The sequence below is a fragment of the Cottoperca gobio genome, chromosome 19 (genome assembly GCF_900634415.1).
Source record: "Cottoperca gobio chromosome 19, fCotGob3.1, whole genome shotgun sequence".
Taxonomy (NCBI): domain Eukaryota; kingdom Metazoa; phylum Chordata; class Actinopteri; order Perciformes; family Bovichtidae; genus Cottoperca; species Cottoperca gobio.
Window position 1 is genome coordinate 5,503,846 of NC_041373.1, and position 22,663 is coordinate 5,526,508.

Genomic DNA, 22,663 nt, shown 5'->3' on the forward strand with positions numbered 1-22,663 from the left:
CAATGTAATTCACGTTAATATTTATTATTATTTATTTTCAATATTGTTATTTTCATACTTGAAAAGATGTGAAGAGATAATAAACTGTGTGTTGCATTTGACTGAATGAAAAATTCAACAATGTGAAGTTGAGTGTATTTATATAGCACAATACATACATACACGTTCAGCTAGCCTTATGGGGTACCCTTTTTATTTTATTTTTTTTACCCGCTTAAAAGGCTCAGCTTCATGGTGCCATTTGTCTCCACGCTCCCCTGAGACGAAAGCAAACAAGAAATGCATCTTGAGCATCGAGTGATCTTTTAAAGCTTTGTGTGTGTGTGCGTCACAGAGGCTATTTAAGTGCAATGTTGAGGAATTTGTACTTTACTTAAGTATTTCCATTTTCTGCTACTTTATATTTCTACTCCACTACAATTCAGAGGGAAATATTACTCTATTTACTCCACAACATACATATACAACATATATTTGACACATTTAGCTTAAAATAATTCAGATTATTAATACAAAATCACAATCAGAATTCGGTTTATTGCCAAGTCAATAAGGAACAAGGAATTTCCTTTGGTGTATAATGGTGCACACCTAAACATAAAGTAAAGGAAATTAAAATGTAAATGAGCGCAAATATAGAATATATTACCAAAAACTATAGTAATAACTATCAGAAAATGTGTACAGGAAATATAAATATACAAAAAAAGAAATACAATAAGAATATGAAATTACTATGAAATAAAAGTACAGTCTTTGAGTACCTTTTAAAAGTGCTTTATAAATAAAATGTATTATTATTATTATTATTATTATTATTATTATTATTATTATTATTATTATTATTAATGCATCTATTATAATAATGCAGTGATATAACATGTATTAGTCTAAAATGGATCATTCTGCATAATGAGTGCTTTTAGTATTGGTACTTTAAGTATATTTTGATGCTAATACTTTTGTTCTGTTGCTTAAAGATCCCATATTGTAAAAAGATGTCCATGTCTTTTTTATTATAAAGCAGGTAGAGTGCAATATAAATACTGTGAAAGTATCGTAAAGCTCAATTCACGGGGGAAATGCACACGGCCTGTATTCAGAAACTTTGTCTTGAAATGAGCCGCCAGGACTTCCTTAAGGTTGTGATGTCACAACTGTACAATATAAAGAGCATTTCACAGTTTTAAACGTAAAGAGTTTGCAATTAATTTGCTAAATCATTGCATTTCAGACAGAGGGTGAATACAGGCACATTCAAACAGACAGTATGAGACAAATAAAGTGTTGTTTGAACATTAAGGCATGTAAATAAAACCCAAAATACAAGTATGAATCTCAAAATGAGCATAATATGACTCCTAAGTAAGATTTTGAAGGCAGGAAATTGACTTGTAACAAAGTATTTGTACACTGTGGTATTGCTACTGAAGTAAAAGATTTGAGCACTTCTACAACTAATAGACCAATTTTTACAGAGCAATATTGATACTTTTACAGACATGATTACTTCTTCCATTACTGGATGTTTTGCAGTCAAACATGGATCAGAATCACAGAACTTTATTTTCAATTCCAGTCCTCAAAAACTCCAAATATATTCGGCTGAATTTTGGGTAATTGTGTATAAAATGATGCACAAAACATCTACAACATCTGATTGAATAGTGCAGCCATGAGTGTTGGCCATCATGTGGCTTCAATGAATCTTCAAAGATCTGGTCAGTCTGCGTGGAATAAGATGGGTTTATAAACTGTAAAGCTAAAGGGGAATTTGTAAACGATGAAGTGAACATTCACCATTTTCTCTCATGAACAAGAGAGAGGAGCTTCTCCTGCTTTTAACCAGGGATGTTATGCTATTGCACAGAGTGTGTGTGTTTGGGGGGGGTTGCAGAAATCGACAGTGACAGTATTCATGTTGATTCTCAAAGGATCACAACATAAGAACACTAAATTGGATGTGAACTTCCATGCAAACACTTAAAGTGACCAACAAGGTTAGTGACTGCCTGCAGAGCAGCTTGAGGCGAGCCGTTACTGCCATCTTACGGAGTCATTGGTGCAATCACGGTTTCTAGCTCTGGGACTCTGCCGCTGATTAGACTTCAGTCAGCATGATTCAATTCTTATGTCATTAGATTAACAGTCAGAGCTGCTGCTGCTGCTGATGAGTTCATAATGACTGTTTGTCTGTCTGGAACAGTGTGAGTGTTATACTGTTGTATTCGTGTGGCGCATTCTGCAGCCTGCTTCCCCTTGTGCACCCTCACAACAGCTCAACAAAGGAGTTGGAAGAAAATCAATACAGCTATAGTGGTGGAAAGTAACTAAGTACATTAGCTCTAGTACTGTACTTAAAGTGGCAATCTTGAAGACTTTTATTTATATAAATGTGTTAAGTCCCTATCTATCGCTGCATGAGGTAACACAATGGTGAGTGAACCTCTGGCCCACGGGTTAAAGTCTTGCAATACGTATATATTTGCAGTACAAACTATGTGTCTGTGGTGACCTTCCCAGAAATATGAAATATGATAGTGCTGTAGATTAAACTCTCCAACAACATATAGTTCGAATGTTCTCCACTTCCACCAGCTGTAACAATAAAATGCTGATTATGTGTGATACAGCATAAAATAAGATAGAGCTTTAATAATCCCAAAGAAATTCATGTTATTAAAGAAGTAATATTACACATGATATTTAAGAAGTAATATTATACATGATATTTAAGAAGTAATATTACACATTATATTTAAGAAGTAATATTACACATTATATTGCAGAAGTAATATTACACATGATATTTAAGAAGTAATATTACACATTATATTGCAGAAGTAATATTGTACATAATATTGAAAAGTTATATTTCACTAAAGTATATATTTCTGTATATAACTCTCTGAAAATATATTTACATTATTTTTTAAATATGATTTAGCTCTTAATACTTTTGTATTTTTAATTCTTGAGTGTAACATAGGAGTTTTATTTGTAACAGAGTCATTTCACAGAGCGATATTGCTACTTTTACTTGAAGATATGAATAATAAAGAATTTTGTTTTCAATTATAGTCTACAAAAACACCAAATATAATGTGTATAAAATGCTGCACAAGACATCTACAACATTTCCATTTGAATGCATGGTGCAGCCATACAAATAAAAATAACGATATTGGCCATTATGTGGCTTCAAAGAAGATCTGAAAGAAGCCGATACAGAATATAAATGATGTGCGCCTGTGTGGAATAAGATGAGTTTAATGACTGTAAAGCTAAAGGTGAATCTGTATGTGAGCAGGTTTAATAATGATGATGTGGAGGTCTCAGGAGGGAGCTCACAGTGGTGTGTTTAAATGCATGAGAGCTCAGCTTATAACACGGTTACTCAAGTAACCACTCCACATGTAAACAATACAACTCTGTCAGAATAACCCAGTTAAGCTCATGTTCCTGGAGTGTGGGTGAGTCTGGCTTTGTACAATATTAAAAGGCTTACTGATGCACAAAAACATCTTACTTTCGCAGGCTAATAAGCCACATTTTTTGGCTGTGGTCTGGTGGGCAGACACTACAAATAAGCATTATTTTAATTGCTGTTTTTGTGAAAACCAGTGTTGGAGGAAGGATTCAGATCCTTTACTTAAGTAAAAGTACTAATACCACACTGTAAAAACACTCTGTTACAAGTAAAAGTTCTGCATTGAAAATGTTAAGTAAGTATTATCCGGAAAATGTACATAAAGTATTAAAAGTATAAATATTTCCACTGAGACTTTTATAGTATTATATATCATTAAATTAGTATTACTCAGGCATAAATGTGAACGCAGGATTTCACTGTTCCTAATTACCCAGAGCCCAATGTGACACCTTCACAATGTTTGTTTTAGTCCAAACCTAAAAATGATCACAAAAACATTAACATTATTAAAATAATTAAAAGGAAAAGCAGCAAATCTTCAACTTCTTTACATTAAAAATGACTTAAACCATCAACATAGTTGCCAAAGTTTTCCCCCGGTTAATAGACGTTTCAGTTCTACTTTTGAATAAAATCTTGATTTGTAAAAATGTAAGAAACATATAGTGGAGTAAAAAGTTACATTTTTCCCTCTGAGATGTAATGGAGTCGAAGTAGAAAGTAGCATAAGTAGAAAATACTGAAGTAAAGAAAAGGATCTTCAGTTTGTACTTGAACATCATTTGAGTAAAAACACCACTGCTGAAAACAGGAGGTTGATGTAAACAACTCAACCGGGATAAGACCATCTTCCACTCCCTCCATCACTACAAACTCCTAATGTGGAGACACCAGAAAATGCATTTTTAATTCCATAAATCATTCAGAATAACAGCTAAATGTTTGTAATATGATGCACAAAAGGGGGCTGATTTCATGAAGACGATATATAATATAATATGAATGATCATGCTGATGACAGCCCCTGTTGTCTCTTGTCTCTCCTGTGTTATAAATGAAGAGGACAAACAGCTGTTATCTGCAGACACTGAAGAAGATGGCCTGACAATATTCATTAATAGTATTGGTAAAGCAGCTTTTTCATGTTCTCTTTTTCCCATTAATAATCTGAGAAAATATCCCTGTAATATAATAGGGCACTGCAGATACTGAAAAATGTGTCTTTGACTAGCAGTACAAGTACCTCTAAATTGTACTTAAATACAGTACTTAGTTATTTGCCTTTACATGCTAAACAGAGAAGACTTAAAGTACATTTTAGAATTAAAAACCAGTGTGTGATCAATAACTGAACTACTCCACAGTAAGTATATAGAAGTGAGTGCATAGTGCCTTTTATGAGGTTATGATTTAACCTATCTGAAGCTAATGTACTTGCAAGATTCCGGCTGTTCGGAGTTGTATCCTCATGATTGTTTGCACTTATTGTAAGTTGCTTTGGACAAAAGCGTCAGCTAAATGAACTGTAATGTAATGTAATTTAATGAGGCTCATGGAGCCAGATGATGAGTGTGATGTCTCAGTGCCATCTAGTGTTGCTTCCCTGCAACTACATTGAGATGTTTCCTCTGTGTTTCATAACCTCTTAAAAAAGAGTTTTCCATTATGAAGCACAATTAAACAAACATTTAGAGGGTGCTGAGGAGGAGTGACACCTGGCCAAAAGGTCAGATCTGAACTCTTGACACCACTCTCATACATTACACACTTCATTAAGCACTCTTAATTGTGGATGCTAAGAAAGTTCATGGGTGTAAAAGAAAGAAAGGTGGAGAGTTTAACGAGGATTAGGAGAGGAATAAGGAAGAGGCCAGATGGAGAGACATCTGTGGGGGAAAGCCTCAGATGTGGTATATAAAAAGCCAGATAATAAGTTGATCATAGGATTTGTACATACAATCTAATTAACTATAGCAGTCAATAAATGTAATGGAGTAAAAAGTACAATATTTCTTGGTGACACACAAGGAAGATTAAAGAAGTCCCAACTAACTGAGATGGTTGAGAATCAAATACACTGGAGAGAAATACTATCCTGTCTATACAGTGAGTCATAGATTCAACAGACAATACATTGGATGTGAATGGTAAATGGTCCAAGTTGTTGGGCTACTTAGCATTTATGCCAGGACATCCAGCACTTGGAAAATATTTTTGTTGAAGTTGAGAATAAGATATTTTAAAACCCCAATGGTAATATCCAACTGTGGCAGTAAACCTAATCCTCTCTGTTAGAGCGGATGTGGTTTAATATGAGACTTTCCCCACATTGTTTGGGATTGTCCTACAAGTTTATTGGAAGAAAAGAAAAAAATTAAATAGGAGAAATTCTGAACAGAACATTTGAACTACATCAGTTGATTCTAGATAATGTAACTCTAAGGGGGGTTGGGGAAAAACAAATGATATATGCTCAGAGCTTGTAGGTAAGAGCCCATAATATGATTACAAAGAACTGGCTTAAGACCCACCCACCTACATTGGACCAATGGACCCCAAAGCGTAAGCCTGTGAACTGTGTGGAAAACATAACAACTAGACTGCAACAAAGATATATTATTTTTAAATGTTTGCTTTATTCTGACAGTGAAAGACAGGTAAGGCAGGGGAGAGAGAGGGATGACCTGCAGCAAAGAGCCCAGGGTGAGATTGAAACTCGAGCCTTGATGGTACGCACTCTACCCGGTGGGCTACCGGGCGTCCTGGAGGGGCATTTATTTAGAAAGATGGTCATCTGTTATATTGTACTTAGCAGTGAAAATACTGTACACATTTAATTGGATAATTTGGTAAATGTGAAAGCATGCATAAACCTATCTATTGTCTTTTGCCTCTTTTAAAAAATATATTATTTGTTTATGTAAAGTTGTGTGGATCCTAGTGTCAATTAACTTGTTTTAATAAATGTGCAAAAAAAGGTACACTATTTCCCTCTGAGGTGTAGTGGATTAAAAGTATAAAGTAGCAGACAATGGATATACTTATAGTTTTAAGTACAAAGTACCTCCAAATTGTAGGCGCAATACTTGATTAAATGTAGTAAATACAAATATTACATATTCAAACCACCAGCCCAACACTGCCTCACTCATCTATGTTTTCAAACATCCTCTGTCCCTTGTATCTCATCAGCCTAAACTCTTGTAAAGGAAATGTCTGTCTTTTGTCTCAAACAAAGTGACATAGTGGTGTGTGGTTGGTAGCAGCAAAGTATAGTAGCCATAGATGAAGCATAATATGATACACCAACTATAACATTGTACACCAGAATTATATTGAAGTATACGATTTAGTATAATTTAGTGTGTATATTTAGTGAACATAATGTACCGCATTTTAAATTATATAGTATATGTTATATCTACATTTTAGCTGCTACACTATGTTATGTCTTAGATTAAAATTAAAATTAAAAATGTTAAATTAAATTTTACCTATGTGAATTTTTATGCATATTTGCATGAGCATTTCTATAGGGAGCCTGATATCTAAGTGTTTCATTGCCAACAACTGCTTTGCTGTTATTGTTGAACATATGACAATAGAGAACTTAAATTCTATGTGTTTTGGTTGGTCGGGGTCTTTACTTTCTCAACCTCACACATGGAGGTGTATTCACACACGATCGCAGGTAAAATACTAATCTATGGCCTCTTCAACTTTGACTCAACTTCAACTTTGGCTTCATTGTTCAGAGGGTTTTGTCTTGCAGACAGGTAAAACATAGAACACACATACATACACACACAGACTACACAAAAAACATAATAACATACATGAATACATCAAGTGACAACAGGACATCATCAGCCCAAAATAGTAAAATGGGAAACTAATAATCAGTTATTATTATAACTAATAATCAGTCATTGCAAGCATTTAAGATTCTGGTGATGTGAGAAATAAATAAATAAAGAAATTATAATAAAGAAATTATTGGCCTTTGGAAGTCTTAATCTACGTCAGGAGGGTAGGAGATCAAATTCTTCATACAAAAGATGAAGAAGACACTATAACAATATCTCAAGCCTACAGAAATTGCTCTTATGCCAAACAAGAAATCACACAGGCTGTGTAAGAAGTTAAATTAAATTAACTCCACATCCCACAAAAGGAAGAGTAAAGTTAAGCACATTAGGGATAGCCTACATACTATTATCTAAATTATTCATAGAAAAAGTTAATACCTGCTGCAACATTTGTGACTGTGGAAGGTGGTAAAATGAAGAAAGCTAAAACATTAAATGCACCTAGTTTCTTTCCACAACTGGCAAATGCTATAGCCTGTATTCAAACCTCTAGCCCAACACTGACTCACCCATCCTCTGTCCCTTGTGTCTCTTGTCTCATCAGCTCCAGCTTAAACTCCACTCTTATAAAGGAAATGTCTTCTCTTTATGTCTCATGTCCTAATTTGGGGTCAAGGACTGAGAGACTCAAACCATTAAAATCTCATCCCAACAGCAGCAGCAGCACCAGCAGCAAAATATGTATAGCATTTGATGCAAGAAATAAGATCAAATGAAACATATCGAAGAAACTCATTTGCAGCCATCAGCATGATCTGCATGTGGTTTATAGTGTGCTGTGAAAACCAATGGTTCATTTCTAAGGTTAGTCCGAAAGAAAAGGCAGTAGAAATATTAGATATTATAGTTACATTGAGTGAAAACACACACTGAGTAGCTAGCAAGCGGTGTGATATAAACAATACTCGTGTAATGGCGCAGTTAAAACAGTCATTTATAATAAATGTAGAGTTTGTTAAGACATTTTTCAAATGAAAACAATATTTTTTGGATAATGAAGTTTCGTGCTATGAACTTTCCGTCCCACATTTCCGCTGTACGGGCATTTGCTCTGATTGACAGCTTTGGGGAGCCAATAGGGAGCCTCGAATGGAAGCATCGACCAATAGGAAGGTGAGGGGGACGGTTGTTATCAAGTCGTAAACGGTTAGTAACAGGACAAGCAGGTAAGTAAGATTCTTGTTATTTTTCTCAAAATTAACGAACGCACCGCTTGTCAGGAAAAAACACTCATTTGGTTAAACTATCAGATGTTCGAATTGAGCAGGTTGGATTTTTTTTTAACACTTTTCTACCAAACGTGCAATAAAACGGTAGTCATTGAAAAGTCAGTATGGGGATCGGGAGGCAAACAAGCTAGCTAGCATTAGCTTAGTCTGCTAGCAAAGTTGGCTGTTATTGGCCGTTAGCTTACTACGTCAAACATTAGCATGGCTAACATTAGCTTTTCTTCTAGCGCTGGGAGAAAGTACTGTTAATTGTGTCACAAAAATCACTGGCAATGCATTCTTTGACACGATTAGTCACCAAAGAACCCCCATTCAAAACTTACTTTTTAATTCCCGAGCTCAATGTTAATATTATTCAACATGTAAAACTTTTTCATTATAAATTTGCAATGATAACGTTCCCGTAGGTTTACATTAGCCCTGCTAGCGTTAGCTTGCCAGCTGGCCGTAAAAGAAAAAGCCTTGAGTGTCAGCTAACAACTTTATTTACTGAGTGTCTCTTACTCGAAAAAAGATTAAACTAATGTTTGTCTGTGGATTCTTCTATTTTTAGGTGTCATGTTATTCCCATGTGCGGTACCTGGAATTATGGCCCCTTGGATTATTGAATGGAGCGTTTCAAAAATGGAGTTAAAGGTATTTCTAAATATATGTTATTATTTATTTTCTATTTTTTTATGTGTTCTGACGGATCCTGTGCAATGCTCTTGATCAGTCCTCACCTGTGGTCATGGGCTCTGAGTGTTAACCACAACAAGGATGAGATTGTGAATACTAGTGGCCTGAAATTAGTGTCCTTTTTTGGGGAGCCTGTCTGCCCTTTTGACTGGGAAGGAGCCACATGAGGTACATCTAATGGGACCCCCTCGCATCCCTGTGGAGGTATTTTGGACAACTGGAAGGAGACCTAAAGATGGATGGATTACTTATCCCAGCAAAGTGTGGGGGAACGCCTCTTGAATCCCTGGAGGAGGATGTGGATTGAGAGGCTGGAAGTGTAGGCAATTTTGCATAGCCTGTTGCTTTTGTGACCTGGATTAGAAAATGGATGGTTGGATGGATGTTTTTACCCGTTACCGATGAAGCAGAAAAGTATAAATGCAGGATAATTTATGGGATAATTATCAAAGATATCGCCTATTTGATCCTGACATTTGTAATTTGCCTCCAGAGACTTTATGTAGATATCAATTTGAAGTCATTTTCAGGCGGATATAGACTGTTGCTTTCTTTCTCATTCACACATGCGTGCACACATTGATAATTACTTATTTATTATGCATGTCTACTCTGGTAGTCTGATATTACACAGAGGCCATGCAAGACCTGTAGGAAATAAGTGGTATGCATTAAGTAGCATTACTTAACAGTCAAAAGCAAGGACACTGTAAATATCTAATGTGCAATAGGTCTTCCTTGGAAAAACTTGTAGTGCACAGGAAGTGATAATAACAGTTGTTTATTTAAAAGTCATAGAAGATAAACCGGATAAGCAGGAGTAATGGTAAACAGAAAAGTACAAATAGGCAAGTAACTACAGAAATATAAACTTCCTCAACAAAAAAAAAGATAAGAGGTACTGGTACTGTACACACTGAAATTACCACATAGTAATGTTACAGTACCTTATCTAAAAGGATATTTTTCATGAAAGGTTCATTTAGGTTTTTAAAGCTGGGGCTGGTTATTAAATCTGAGTACTTTTTTGGTAGTATCGCAAACTGTGAAGTACTCAAAGCTGGCATCTAAATATCTGGTCAAATTTGTAATCTTGTTCATTTATTAGCCTATTTCAACAGGTAGTTCTCAATTTGAATCGCACCATTTTAATGCAAAAATAATTATATGGCTACTTGTGTTTAGACAACATTCAACAACTTTTGTTAAATTATAAAAGGGTTTTGTAGAAAAAACAAAACACTAGTATCAAAGATTTTAAATAATACCTTGCCCTATTTAATGCTTGTATGTGTCAGAAATGGTTTTGAAAAACTCTGCAGACTGCAGTTTATGGTGTTGTTCTACTGCATTTTAAAATATTATATTGTTATAGAATATATAATCTTAATCCACTCAACACCACCAACAAGCTACAGCCTCAATTAGCAACCTCTGACACAGACTAAACAAAAACTAAATCTTAAAGGCCAACGTATTAAATTGCATTAGATTGTTCTTTTTTTATTTGATTCAATCCAACTTTATTGTCATTTCACAGAGTGTAAGTACTGAGACCATGATATGCAGTTTATCATCTAACCAGAAGTGCAGAGTAATATGCATGTTTTAGTGCGTAATATACAGGATAAACAATAAGGGTAGATATGAACATGAATACAATCCTGAATTTCCCTCGGGATAAATAAAGTATCTATCTATCTATCTATCTATCTATCTATCTATCTATCTATCTATCTATCTATCTATCTATCTGACTGCAGTTTTAGTGATCAGTGTAGGTGCAGTAGGTTTTGTTATGTACAAATTTGGTCTTATTTGATACCTTTCCTCTTCCCTGTTTCTGTTGAAACTATGTCAGGAATGTTTCATGTTACCCTGAGGCTGCAGTTTGTGGTGGTATTGTACTGCATTCTAAAATATTATTAGATCATCTTAATCCACTACATCCTCAAATGACCAATTACCCACCGCTGACGCATAATAAACAACATCAAAATCTAAATAGTGGTATCTTATATACACCCCTGTAGTTTTCAGTAGGGGTGCAATTATGATTATTTTCATTATAGTTTAATCTGCCTATTTTCTAAGTTAATTGTTTATTATTAGTTTGGTCTATAAAATAGTGAAAAATGTCCATTCCAGTTCCAAGTCCAAGGTTTTATCAGTCCAAAACACAAAGATATTCAGTTCAATACAATATAAAACAGAAAGCCAGAAATGTCCATATTTGAGAGGCTGAAAACAGCATTTTCTGACATTTAGCATAACATATTATTTGAATGATTAATCGGTCCACACAATAGTTGGCGATTTTGCTTTTCTCTCTGTTCTTACACACTATATATACCTGTTTAGTGTTAAATTATATTTTGGGCAAAGGCTGCATTTAACAGTCCTGTGCAGAATAGCTCCTTCATGTGGCCACTGGCTGTACCTTCACAGAGTTGTTGGTGTAGTAGTGGGCGATCTAGTTCCTGTTAAAAGTGACATGGGAGCCAGACAGTCTGGACCTGGTTTAGTTTTCTCCATTGTAAATAGGGAGCATAACAAGTATTTATTGTCATCATTTAGCTATTTAGAAGAGAAAATCAGACCTTTTAATGTATAGAAATATCATTAAATAGTTCATTTTGTGCACAGATGAATTATGTGGGGTGGGGGGGGGGGAAACAGGTGGTTAAACTGAAAGCATAATAATATATTTACTGTATGTTTGGCGGACAAGAGTCTCACATAGCAGTGGTAATATTTCCAGTTCAACCAGCAGCTCCTTTTATCACAGCCGGTATGTCTTAACAAGTGCTAAATTGACATTACCTATGTTTTTGGAAGACAATGCCCTCCTGTGGTATCTTCTTTTGAGCTTTTATGTCGTTTCTTATCTGCCCTTTACTCTAGTGGTGAGTATGAGAAATGTCTCCCGCCTACAAGCAAGCAACACACACATACGCGCACACAAACACACACACACACACACACACACAGCCCTCCTATGTTTGTCAGACTCAAATCCGAGGGAGAGGAGCTAGCCGCCATTTTCTAAGCGTCTCTCCCTAAAACGAGAGAAAAGGGCTCGCGACAAAACTATCATCTGGATTACCTTTCGTTTACTGAGAATCGGATTTTTTGGTAAAAGATTGCCGCGAAATCGCCTACATATGAAGTAAATTGGAGTAGAAAGAAGTGTTTCACGGCCTTGTCTTTATATTCGCTGCTTGTTAGCGGCGAGGCGAGCTAGCTGGTCGAGCAAGGTGTAGATCGTTGATTCGCCCATTCGCCTGAATCCGGAACGAGATCCGAGCGGCTCTGTGAACTGGGCCTTTTTGGGGCAGTCTGGTTGCATTTTTTGTTGGATTAATTAATGGCAGACTGATCGATTCAAGGCGCGTTTTTTTGTGTTAGCACTCTTGGTTTTTTTCCACTAAAACTGCAGGGGATTGTTGCCGAAATTCCCTCGGATAGTGCAACCTCGTCACGTGGTAGGTTCCTCCTTTTTCTTTGTTAGCGAGCTAGCTACACTGGCAGGGTCTACTCCCAACTTCTCAGCTTCTGACATATGTGCATTAACGTTACCTACTATTTGATTATCCACCAGCTAGTGTGTCAAAGGACAGCCACCATTGATGTACAACAACAGGCCTGTCTGTATATATTTCCTTAGTCTAATTGCAATGCACACCATGTCTCCACTCTGCAATAGGTCTTAAAGATAAGTTGTGATCCATAACGAGTGAGGTTGTCTTGTTATTATGGCCACATTTGCGATGTTGCAACAACTAGATTTGAACCCTGGTGTTAATTCATGTGCTCATGTTTTTTTAAATATTACTTTGGGCGTTATTGGCTTAAAACTATCACTGAGGTGAGCGTATGTTGCGTAGTCGGTCTCTAAAATGTTTACTTGCCTAAACGAGTTTTGCGTAAAGTTAAAGCTCAACGGCTTTGGCCAAAAAACTAGAACTCGTTAAGATGTCCTACTAAAACAAAAGCTTCAGAAATTATCCATAATATGAGCAGGGTTGGTAACGTTAGCGTTTCACCGCAGTTGGCTTATGAGATCCGCACGCTAGCTTTGCGATCAGGTTGTGTTTCTTGCATCAGCAGCTTTCCCGAGCTAACGTTAGCCAGAAGCGAAGCGCATTAATGTGCACGCAGTGGATAAAGTGACATGTGTTTTAATAGCGAGATTGTTATCTTTCGGTTCTTAGGAGATTGGTTTGTGTGGCGATCGGTTGCGTTTTTTTAATGGCACGGCTCGATGCTACAAACACACTGCCTATCGTTTTCCGCGGAAGCTACTGATAATTCAAGATTACGAAATAACGTTATTACAATCGTTTGCATCTTGGAGGCAGGCGCCAGGCTTCCTTTTTACATGCACAAATATTTTTGTAAACATCAGGAAGACATTTTGGTGATTACGTTATGGTTGGCTAACGTTTGATGTGGGCATTTTTGTCGCATCTCTAGTCTGACAGTTTACAGTGATACTTGTGTTATAATGCATGTTGATCAAATCCATTAATTTACTAACGTTAGTTGTTTAATTTCCTCCACTGTAGCATGAACAAGTTCGGTGTGTTTGGAGCGGAATGGGCGGTTTTAGGTAGATGAATTGCATTGCATAATCTGCTTCGGAAATACCAACATGGCGTAGTGCGCGCTGACTAGAAACTGCGGTGAAATACTGAGCCCCCATTCATCTGACCCTGCAGACGATACGCGGAGATGCAGCTCGCTTTGATCTCGTATTATTTGAAGGAAGGATTTTTCTTTTTAAAGTTTAATTTGGATATCCAGGCAGTCTGTGAATTACATGTTAAACACTCAATCAATTATCCACCATAACCCTAGCAATGTCGTTCTCTTTACATATTTAATTTTAGAATCATTTTGCGGGCAATAATTGTTGGGAAATTTAATGGGTTCTTCTGAAATTGACACAGGAACGGAGTCAGGATGACATCATGTGCTTTGGACTAATGCTTGGGCCTAAATCCACCTACTTACACTGCCTGTGTGCTGCACACTGACTTACCAGGGCACATGTAGGGCAGTGGGGTTTGGGCAATTTGCATTGGCTTTGCCTGTTTCTTCCCTCACCAGAATTGTATTCCAAAGCATATTCTTAAAAAAGGAGCCTTGTAAGTAAATGACAATGAAGGCCTGTTCACACGATAATGGGTATAGTGGGAATTATTTATTGGCCTGGGAAGAAGTAGCTCAGGTGTCTGCTCTTATTTATTCCATCTATATTGTTAGTATCCCTCTCACCAAGGTCAGTGCATATCATTTATTTATTTGATATTTAGGTCTTGGAGGAGGGCCTCTGTAGATGAATCCGTCCACATGCATTTTAAGCTAAAATGAAGATGACTTTTTGTACTGCTTTTTTAAGATATCAAATTGCTTCTATTACTTTAACAGATACATTGTATGTCTATTACTCTAGGCCCTGGAGGAACTGTAGTTTGTTCTTTTCATGCCTGTAGGGAGTAGTAAGTAATGACAATTAAAGCACTTTAACTTTATTTTGATTACAATGGAATCTAATTACATTTTCTGTAATTTTTTGAGCGCATAGTGAATCGTCAGAAATATGAGAGTGAATTTGATCATCTCAAATGATCGTCCTCCTCTCCTTTTTTGCAGACCCTCTGTCGATCATTTTTAGCAACACTTCCAACCAATAGGTCAACAAAATGTCAATGAGTCACCAGCTGATTTGATTAGCCCCTTTAACTCGGTTAGGAGTGTTTTGAATTAGTGTTGATGTTGAAGCAGTGGTATAGTTGCTTTTTTCCATAATCATTTGGTGCCAAATATTTTAGAAATACTTCTATCTTTTTGGGTGGTGGTTTGGTTAGTAATTTTCCGCTCACTCTAAAGGCTTACAGAACCTGTAGTGCAAGTATTTCAGTTGTATGTTTCATTGTATATATGTACAGCCTGCCTTCATGTTGCTTTCACGTAACAAAATAATATTTCATATGGAGAAATGCATATATACAAATATATTTCTGTGTTTATTGAAGTCTAAGCAAGTTTTTAAGTCCAATTTGCCGATAAGCACTTTCATTGCCTTTGAGACTGAACTGTTGTATAGGCTTTTATATGCAGCTTTTCCTTAAACGTGTTAAGGCTATCGAGTTAACTGTTCCTTACTTGATTGCCTTCTGAATAATTCTGAGTGCACTAATATAAATCACACTTTTGTACAGCAGCCGGTTTTAGTGTTAATGAACATTTAAAAGGGTTCTAGGTAGTGTCTGCATGTTTGTTTTCATTATGTGGTTGTGGGCCCATCACTGTACAAGGCTGTGAATGTTACCTGGGAATTGTTGATAGGAAAATATTTCCACCCAACATCAACAGATCAGATTTTGGTGTAGTAAGTAAGGTTTTTATTTATGTTTGACTTAATGAGACTACTTTGTTTAACTTTATTTCTTGTCTCCCCTCTCCTTCTGTCTTTGTTATATTCAGGCTGTCCTCAGGTGGGGCAGTAAGCTGGTGGTGTGGAGCAGGCCACGGTGCCCGTCCCTCTGCACTGCATGGCTGCGATGGCGCCCGCTCTCACCGACGCCCCAGCCGAAGCTCACCACATCCGCTTCAAACTGGCTGCCCCATCCTCAAGTCTCTCACCAGCCAGTGCAGAGAACAACGGTAACGCCAGCAACATCCTCATCCACAGCAGCGGCTCCGCTAAGTGCAAGGCCGTGTCCGAAGATTGCCCTCTTGACTTTTGTGGCGGAGACCAGGAACAGCAGCCCCAAGTTGACTCTGTGGCTCAGGCCTCGGCCCTGGGAAAGCTCCAGCCACTGGTGGCTTCTTACCTATGCTCTGATGTGACACCTGTCCCTTCAACTAAGGAGTCACTCAAGCTGCAAGGAGTCCTCATCAAACAGTCTGTGTTGAAAAGCCACAGAATACTGCCCAGCTCCCTGCTCAACGGCGGAGGAGACTTCCTGTTGAGGAAGAGGCAGCAGATCGAATTCTCTGGCGGCCAACTCAAAAGCCTCATGAGTGGCAGCACTAACGGAGGTGGCCAGCCAATGGCACCTGTCAATGGACTGGCCAAGAAGCTGGCCACTATGTCTGGCTCTGGCTGCGTGGTGGCAGTGAATGGTGACAAGCCGTCTGCCACCACAGACTCTCAGTCCCAGAACCTGCCCTTGGACGCTGAGACCTTGACAGCTACCTTATCGGGGCATATCCCGGTGAAAGGAACCCTTAAACAGAAGCATTCCTCTGGGGTTTCTCAAAATACAGACGGAAAAAATCGCGAGCCACCAGTTCTCCAGTCTGCTGCCCTTTCCCCCTATACCCTTGACAACCCTAACCCCACTGAACAAGTGAATTTGGAAGAAGCTGATTCACACACGCCTACCAGTCAGTCACAGGGTTCCGATAGGGAGAGACCAGGTAGCAGCCAGCAGGGCTCCCCGTCTTGCACACCTGCACCACAGCCTCCTCTACCCTGTACTTCTTCCTCGGACAGCCTTGATGCTCATGTTAAGGAGCGTACCCTTCTCAACAGCAGCCGCCAATCTGAGATCGAAAGCCGACTGCGTCGCCTGCGCAAACGTCTTCAGGTTGTTCAGGCCAAGCAGGTGGAGCGGCACATTCAGCAGCAGCTGGGTGGCTTCTTGGACTCTGCTCTCAACCGGCTTTTGGCTGGAAACCGTAAAGCAGAAACTGCAACCCCTACAGCTACATGGAGGACTGGACGCCACTCTTCCTCAAACAACAGAGATGGCCTTGGTCGCTTCCTGAAAAGCGGCTCCATGCCCTTGGAACTGGAGAGGCTGTATCTGAGTGGATCGGCCAACCTTCATTCAGCAGAAAGCGCCTTTGACTCAGATGTAACAGAAAGTAGCTCTGGAGGAGACTCTGACTTGGAGGAGGAGGAGCTGACCAGAGTGGACATTGAGCAGCGACATGTCAAAATGTAAGTAAAAGGGACTTCACCCACTGAGACATCAAGCTTATTTAGGGCTTTACATATATGCATGATTATGCAGTACTGGAGAATTTACTACCGAGACTCAAGTTTAATTTTGAAAGCAAATGTATGAAAAAAGATATAGTTGTTACACTTTCCCCATGCACATAACTCTCATTACGCTCACATTTCTATGGTGCTTATAGCCCTTCAACTGTCCTGTGAAAGTCCCTGTATTTCTGGGTCCTGCAATATGCTACTCAGGCCTAGCAGGTGCTAATGACAATTATAACTGCCTCAGTAGTGGTTGGGTCAAACTCCAGGGAGGGGTAGAGATACCATTCGCCCAGAGAGAGTGTAGTTGTGTGGGTGGTATCATCCTGTGGAGAATGCACCGGCTGGATTGGGTTCAAAGTAAAAAACTCTCTCGTCACACAGTACTTCCTCCTGAGTGGGGCCGAGGCTGAAACTGAACGTTCTGTTTATCTGCAGAGTGAACAAGTGAGCGCCCACAGAGCAGATGAATGTTTTGATTTAAACTGAAACCAAGGAGGAAACGTAGAGTCGGGGGTTTTGCAGAAGGTGTGGGTTTTATGTTTTTACATGCTGCCTGTTGTGATGTCAGGTTTGCCTCAGCAGGAGCTTGCAAATGTATCCCATGGGAAGTTCACATGCTCATTTCTGTGTCATTAGTGTTTGGAAGGGGGAAAAATACAGCAGGAGGGTCAGCAGCGTTAATGGACTTACTGACCTGTGTATTGGGTAGATTATTAACAACGTAGCTGAGAACACTGATTTTTATTGTCCTTTCATGTGTTGACTTTAGACCTTTTGACCTAAATATCTTCATAACCTAACAGTGTGTGTGTCTTGCAAGCATGATCCAAAAGTAGAACAATTGCTTGTAATGTATTCATACTCAAAGGAGGTGTTGGAGCATTTTATGTGCAAATTTATAGCACGTCATTTTCAAGGAGAGTGGACATTGAGCTACATTTATGTTGCTTGAGATTGTAGGAGTGAGAGTCATTATGTCACTGAATATGATAGTTTATGTAAACAAGGTAGCGAACAGAACTGTTTTGAGTTGATTCTGCTTATTGTTTCAGATCTACCTAAATAAATAGATAATGGACAAAACTAGTCAACAAATAATGTAATATTATGTTAAGATTTAGAAGCAATCATGTACATTGTAATGGTACATATTGCAAAGAGGAAGTTTGTTTCACCCAAAAAGGGCATCTCATGTACTAAACCATGACATAAGATCATTTATAGGCCCATATCCTCTCAGTCTGATCTAATATATTTTTTATTATGGGCGGGTTTGATCAATTACTTGTTCATATTAACTAAATAATCATCGATATTATTTCCATACTCTTAATTATTACAATGATAAATAATATTATTTGTTTTTGTAATGAAAGTGAACGATGCACCTACCCAGGTTTTGTTTTTGACAATGGATACCCTTGGAAGTTGTAGATGCTTTCCACAATTTGAATGTTAAGGAGAATATTGAATTAGGCTTATTTGTTAGTAATAGTGAATGAAATTTGTCAGAGGGTTAGCTACATTTGCAATCATGATTGTGAAATGGCAACATTTGTATTTTCTATTGAATTAGGAATGTATTGTTTAGAAAATCGATTAAAATTATATATTTTGGTACATCCATGCATTGCCATTGCACCAAGAGTATTTAAATAATTAAATCCCATAAATGTCCATGCCACAGAAAGAAAATTAGGTTAAAGGTTATAGGCCATCAGTAGTGCTGCCCCCTCTTAGTCGATTAGTTGGTCATTTTGGTCTTAGTCAAATTAGATATCTGTTGTCAATTACTCATTATTTAAAGCCTTTTTTCATGCTGAATGACTTGTTTCCAAGAAAGTTATTACCACATCTCTGGTAATCACAAGGATTTGTGTGATACTTTGTGGAGAAACTCAGTTTTACAGATCTGTCTATTTAAATTAACTTATCAATTATTCGACTAAGAATCTCTTCAATCAAAGGACAGCCTTAGCCATCATGGTGTTCATGAATGGAGGATCAATTTATTGCTGAGCGTAGGATTTTATCCTTTGTTGTACTACAGCACAGATGATTGTGTTGTACATTATCAAGCAGTGCCTAATTGTGTTTCTATTCTCATTATATTCATGCTCTGATGAAAAGCAACATTCTCTGGATGTGTGCTGAGCTCAAGCATGGATCATATTTATTATATTCTTTAAACAGCCCATTTAATACTACCTACATGTAGTTCCATACATGAGAAAGCATCTGAAAAATGCTGAGGTGGTATTCAGATTTACCCTGTGGGATAAGGCAGCTACCACAGTATAATGGTAATATGACTCCTGCCTAACTCATTACAGTCATCATGGTGTTTTTCTCTAATCTTGACCAAGCTCCCTCTAATGTCCTTAAATAACCAGGCAAAATTACTGGTAACAAACAAAAAATGTTCTCAGCTGCAGTTTATTTTCTGTTGCAGTAAACATGACATATCTTGTTCCTGCTTTACCATGAAAGCCAACCTTTTTGTCAGGGTTTTTATTGTGAAGCAGCTACAGCTTCTTGCAACCTTATTCACTGTTGTTAACAACTGCTAAGTCCTCAGTGCGTAAAAATAGGTCTCCGTTAATGTATGGACATTTTGTATGCTTTTTATGTTACTGGATCAGTATAGAATATTATAGGGTGACATTTTATTTAACTATTTGTTTCTCCCCATACCCGATGAAAGAAATCTCCCAGACCAGGTTAACCTCAGTGTTTTGGCCTATATGGCTAAATGAAATGCAGCTGCAGTGACCGATAACTGTAATACATTATCCCACTATGGCATTTGGTTGTCTATAGCTTACATAAATGTTATTTGGTTAGAACACCACCACATGAATGAACTGGGTTTGTACAAAGTCTCTGAAAGTTTGGAAATAGCTTAATTTTACCGGTATGTTTTCAAGGTTACAAATATACTTGCATTTGAATATCTTTGAAAAAGGCTTGATTTTCAACATAATTTGCAGTTTCATCTACACAATCACTGTTTACTATTTACTTGTGTTCACTAGTCACTCATAGCTATATAAGTCGTCTGTTGATCCCTTAGTTATTGCATTTCTAGTAACAATATAGATGTGATGATAAAGGCTTCTATCGTCCTGAAATGTTTGGCTTTTTTGAAGTGCTTGAATTTTAAAAATCTGTAAGAACCCTGTATGAAGAGCACAATAGTTTTTTTTGGCCTGTATTATTTGCTACACAATAAAGCTAAATTATGCAATTTGAATATAATAAACCAGGCCCAGAGAGCTTTGTTAATTTGCACAGATGTTCTTGAATAAGCCACATTTGAAGGTTTTTGTTTTGCTGTCACAGAAGCACCCATCACTTAACAGGTCTGCTAATGTTTGCCAAGCGGTTGCACATGTAAGCCTAATAATTCTCTGTACACTGAGTGAAAGCTGCCTTGGAAATTTAAAACTGCTCATCTGTTATGCCTTTATATGCAGCCGTCTGATGCACATTGTATAATCATCCATAACACGACAAGTAAAAAACAGGTTCTCAGCTCGCAACCCAGCAGAGGAGAAGCCTTGCCTCTTTGTGAACATGTTAGTCTGCCAGGAAGGTGTGTGTGTGTGTGTATCTATCTATCTATCTATCTATCTATCTATCTATCTATCTATCTATCTATCTATCTATCTATCTATCTATCTATCTATCTATCTATCTATCTATCTATCTATCTATCTATCTATCTATCTATCTATCTATCTATCTATCTATCTATCTATCTATCTATCTATATCTCTATCTATATCTCTATCTATATCTATCTATCTCTATCTATCTCTATCTATATCTATCTATCTATATCTCTATATATCTCATAATGCCACATTTTCCCAACTGACATTTTATCTCTGTTACCAATTAATGGCTTACAGCACTACAACCAGTCAACACTACAGACAATGTAATGTCTTCTTCAGGCGGCAGCACCTCAATTATTTATCGTCAGCTGAGTTGACAGCAGTGTGGAAAATAACCTATTTGAGCTGCTTGTTTGGATGCAGTGCGTTGCTTACAACTAATCCTGTCATCCCCGTCTATATTGTAGACGTGGTTTCCCGTATCTTGGAGAGGATTGCGGGGCCAGCCAACATCTGTTGTCATGCTTACGCTGCAGGGCCTTTCTGCTTTAGCCAGTGTCTGTCTGTGAATGTGACGTCCACAACAAGGCGTGGGTGCTGCTAGCTTCAGAAATGAAGTTGGCTTCTATACTAGCTGCAAAATGACAAGGACAGTTAATGCATTAGAGTTACATGTGTTTGTTTCGGCATGTTACATGGAGCACGGGTTGTTCTGTGTTAAACAAGTGGGCACAGTTTCTTGTTTCTGAGGCAACAATAATGCTCATCAGGAAATCTCAGCTTACATAATGGCTCACAGACGGAACAAGGAAAATGTCGGGAGTTGCGTTATCTGGCCAGCACTAAAATGTACCGCGGTTTGCAGGCTTTTCGTCTGTCAGATGATAAAATGGGGCCTGTATGATCCAGAGTCCATGTTGTTTGTATGATCTTTATGCAAATAGACAGAAAAGAAATTCTGTCTGCCTGCTGTTGGTGAATTAGGGTAACTAGGTTGGCTGAGACTACAGCGTGCCTTTCATGCTTATAGCTCAGCATTACTCTGCAGTCTGAGTAGCTTAGCTATGTTTTTCCCTCGTTTTGTGTGTGTAGTTATTTATCTATGTGAATGCCTGTATAGGTTTCTGTCCCTTTCTACACATCTGGATGTGTTTAGCTCAACCCAAGTTCCTCAACACGAACCCACAGGCGTTACATAACCCCCCTCTTTTATGTAATGACTGCTGTAGCTCTCTGGCTGAATTTGCCCTCACTAGTTTTTCCTGCCCCACACCCTGTCGGCCTGCCTCGCTCACAATCCCGGCTCCAGAGCCGTTTCTTCCTGTAAGACATGAGTTTAACCAGCTGTCCTGTGAAACTCCTGCCAGCCATCCCTGCTCATCAGAATAAACCTGAACAATATTGTTATACATTTGCAGTCTCTTCTAAATGTTTCAATGTCTGGATAATTTTCTGTGCTTTTAATTTGCTTTTGAAAATCCTTGACTCTAAAGAACAAAGAAATTAATATGACAGCTGCTGCTCTGATTTCCCTTGTTGAGTATGTATGAATGATGACTGAATGGTTTGTGAATCATACTTGCAATGTGGTTTTATTGTTTACTTTCTTCTGGGAAGGCAAAATGTATGCATGTCTTCATAACCATGTTCCTCTGCCAGATATTTATACACAGAGCTACATTTTCCCAATGTGAACATGAGTGTGATAAAGTATAAATTATGGAGTCAGTTGTCCCCTAATGCACATTAAAAAAAACTAGATGACAATAAATTAAACATTCAATCCAATTTAGATCAGATATGTTTGTGAGTCTAATGACAGCACT

General features: G+C 37.8%; 1 protein-coding gene across 5 annotated transcripts in view; it reads left to right on the forward strand.

Moving 5' to 3' along the window:
* Positions 1 to 8,453: 8,453 nt before the first annotated feature.
* Positions 8,454 to 22,663, forward strand: part of LOC115025049 (KAT8 regulatory NSL complex subunit 1-like) — a 31,532-nt gene continuing 17,322 nt past the window's right edge. For 3 of the 5 annotated variants that reach the window (XM_029457041.1, XM_029457044.1, XM_029457045.1), the window contains exons 1-2: positions 12,182 to 12,694; positions 15,702 to 17,166. In XM_029457041.1, coding sequence (XP_029312901.1) covers positions 15,770 to 17,166 — 1,397 coding nt within the window. In that variant the 5' untranslated portion in view covers positions 12,182 to 12,694; positions 15,702 to 15,769. Of the gene's footprint in view, positions 9,168 to 12,181; positions 12,695 to 15,701; positions 17,167 to 22,663 lie in introns of those variants that run through there. The other 2 variants (XM_029457043.1, XM_029457042.1) reach the window with 2 other exon arrangements.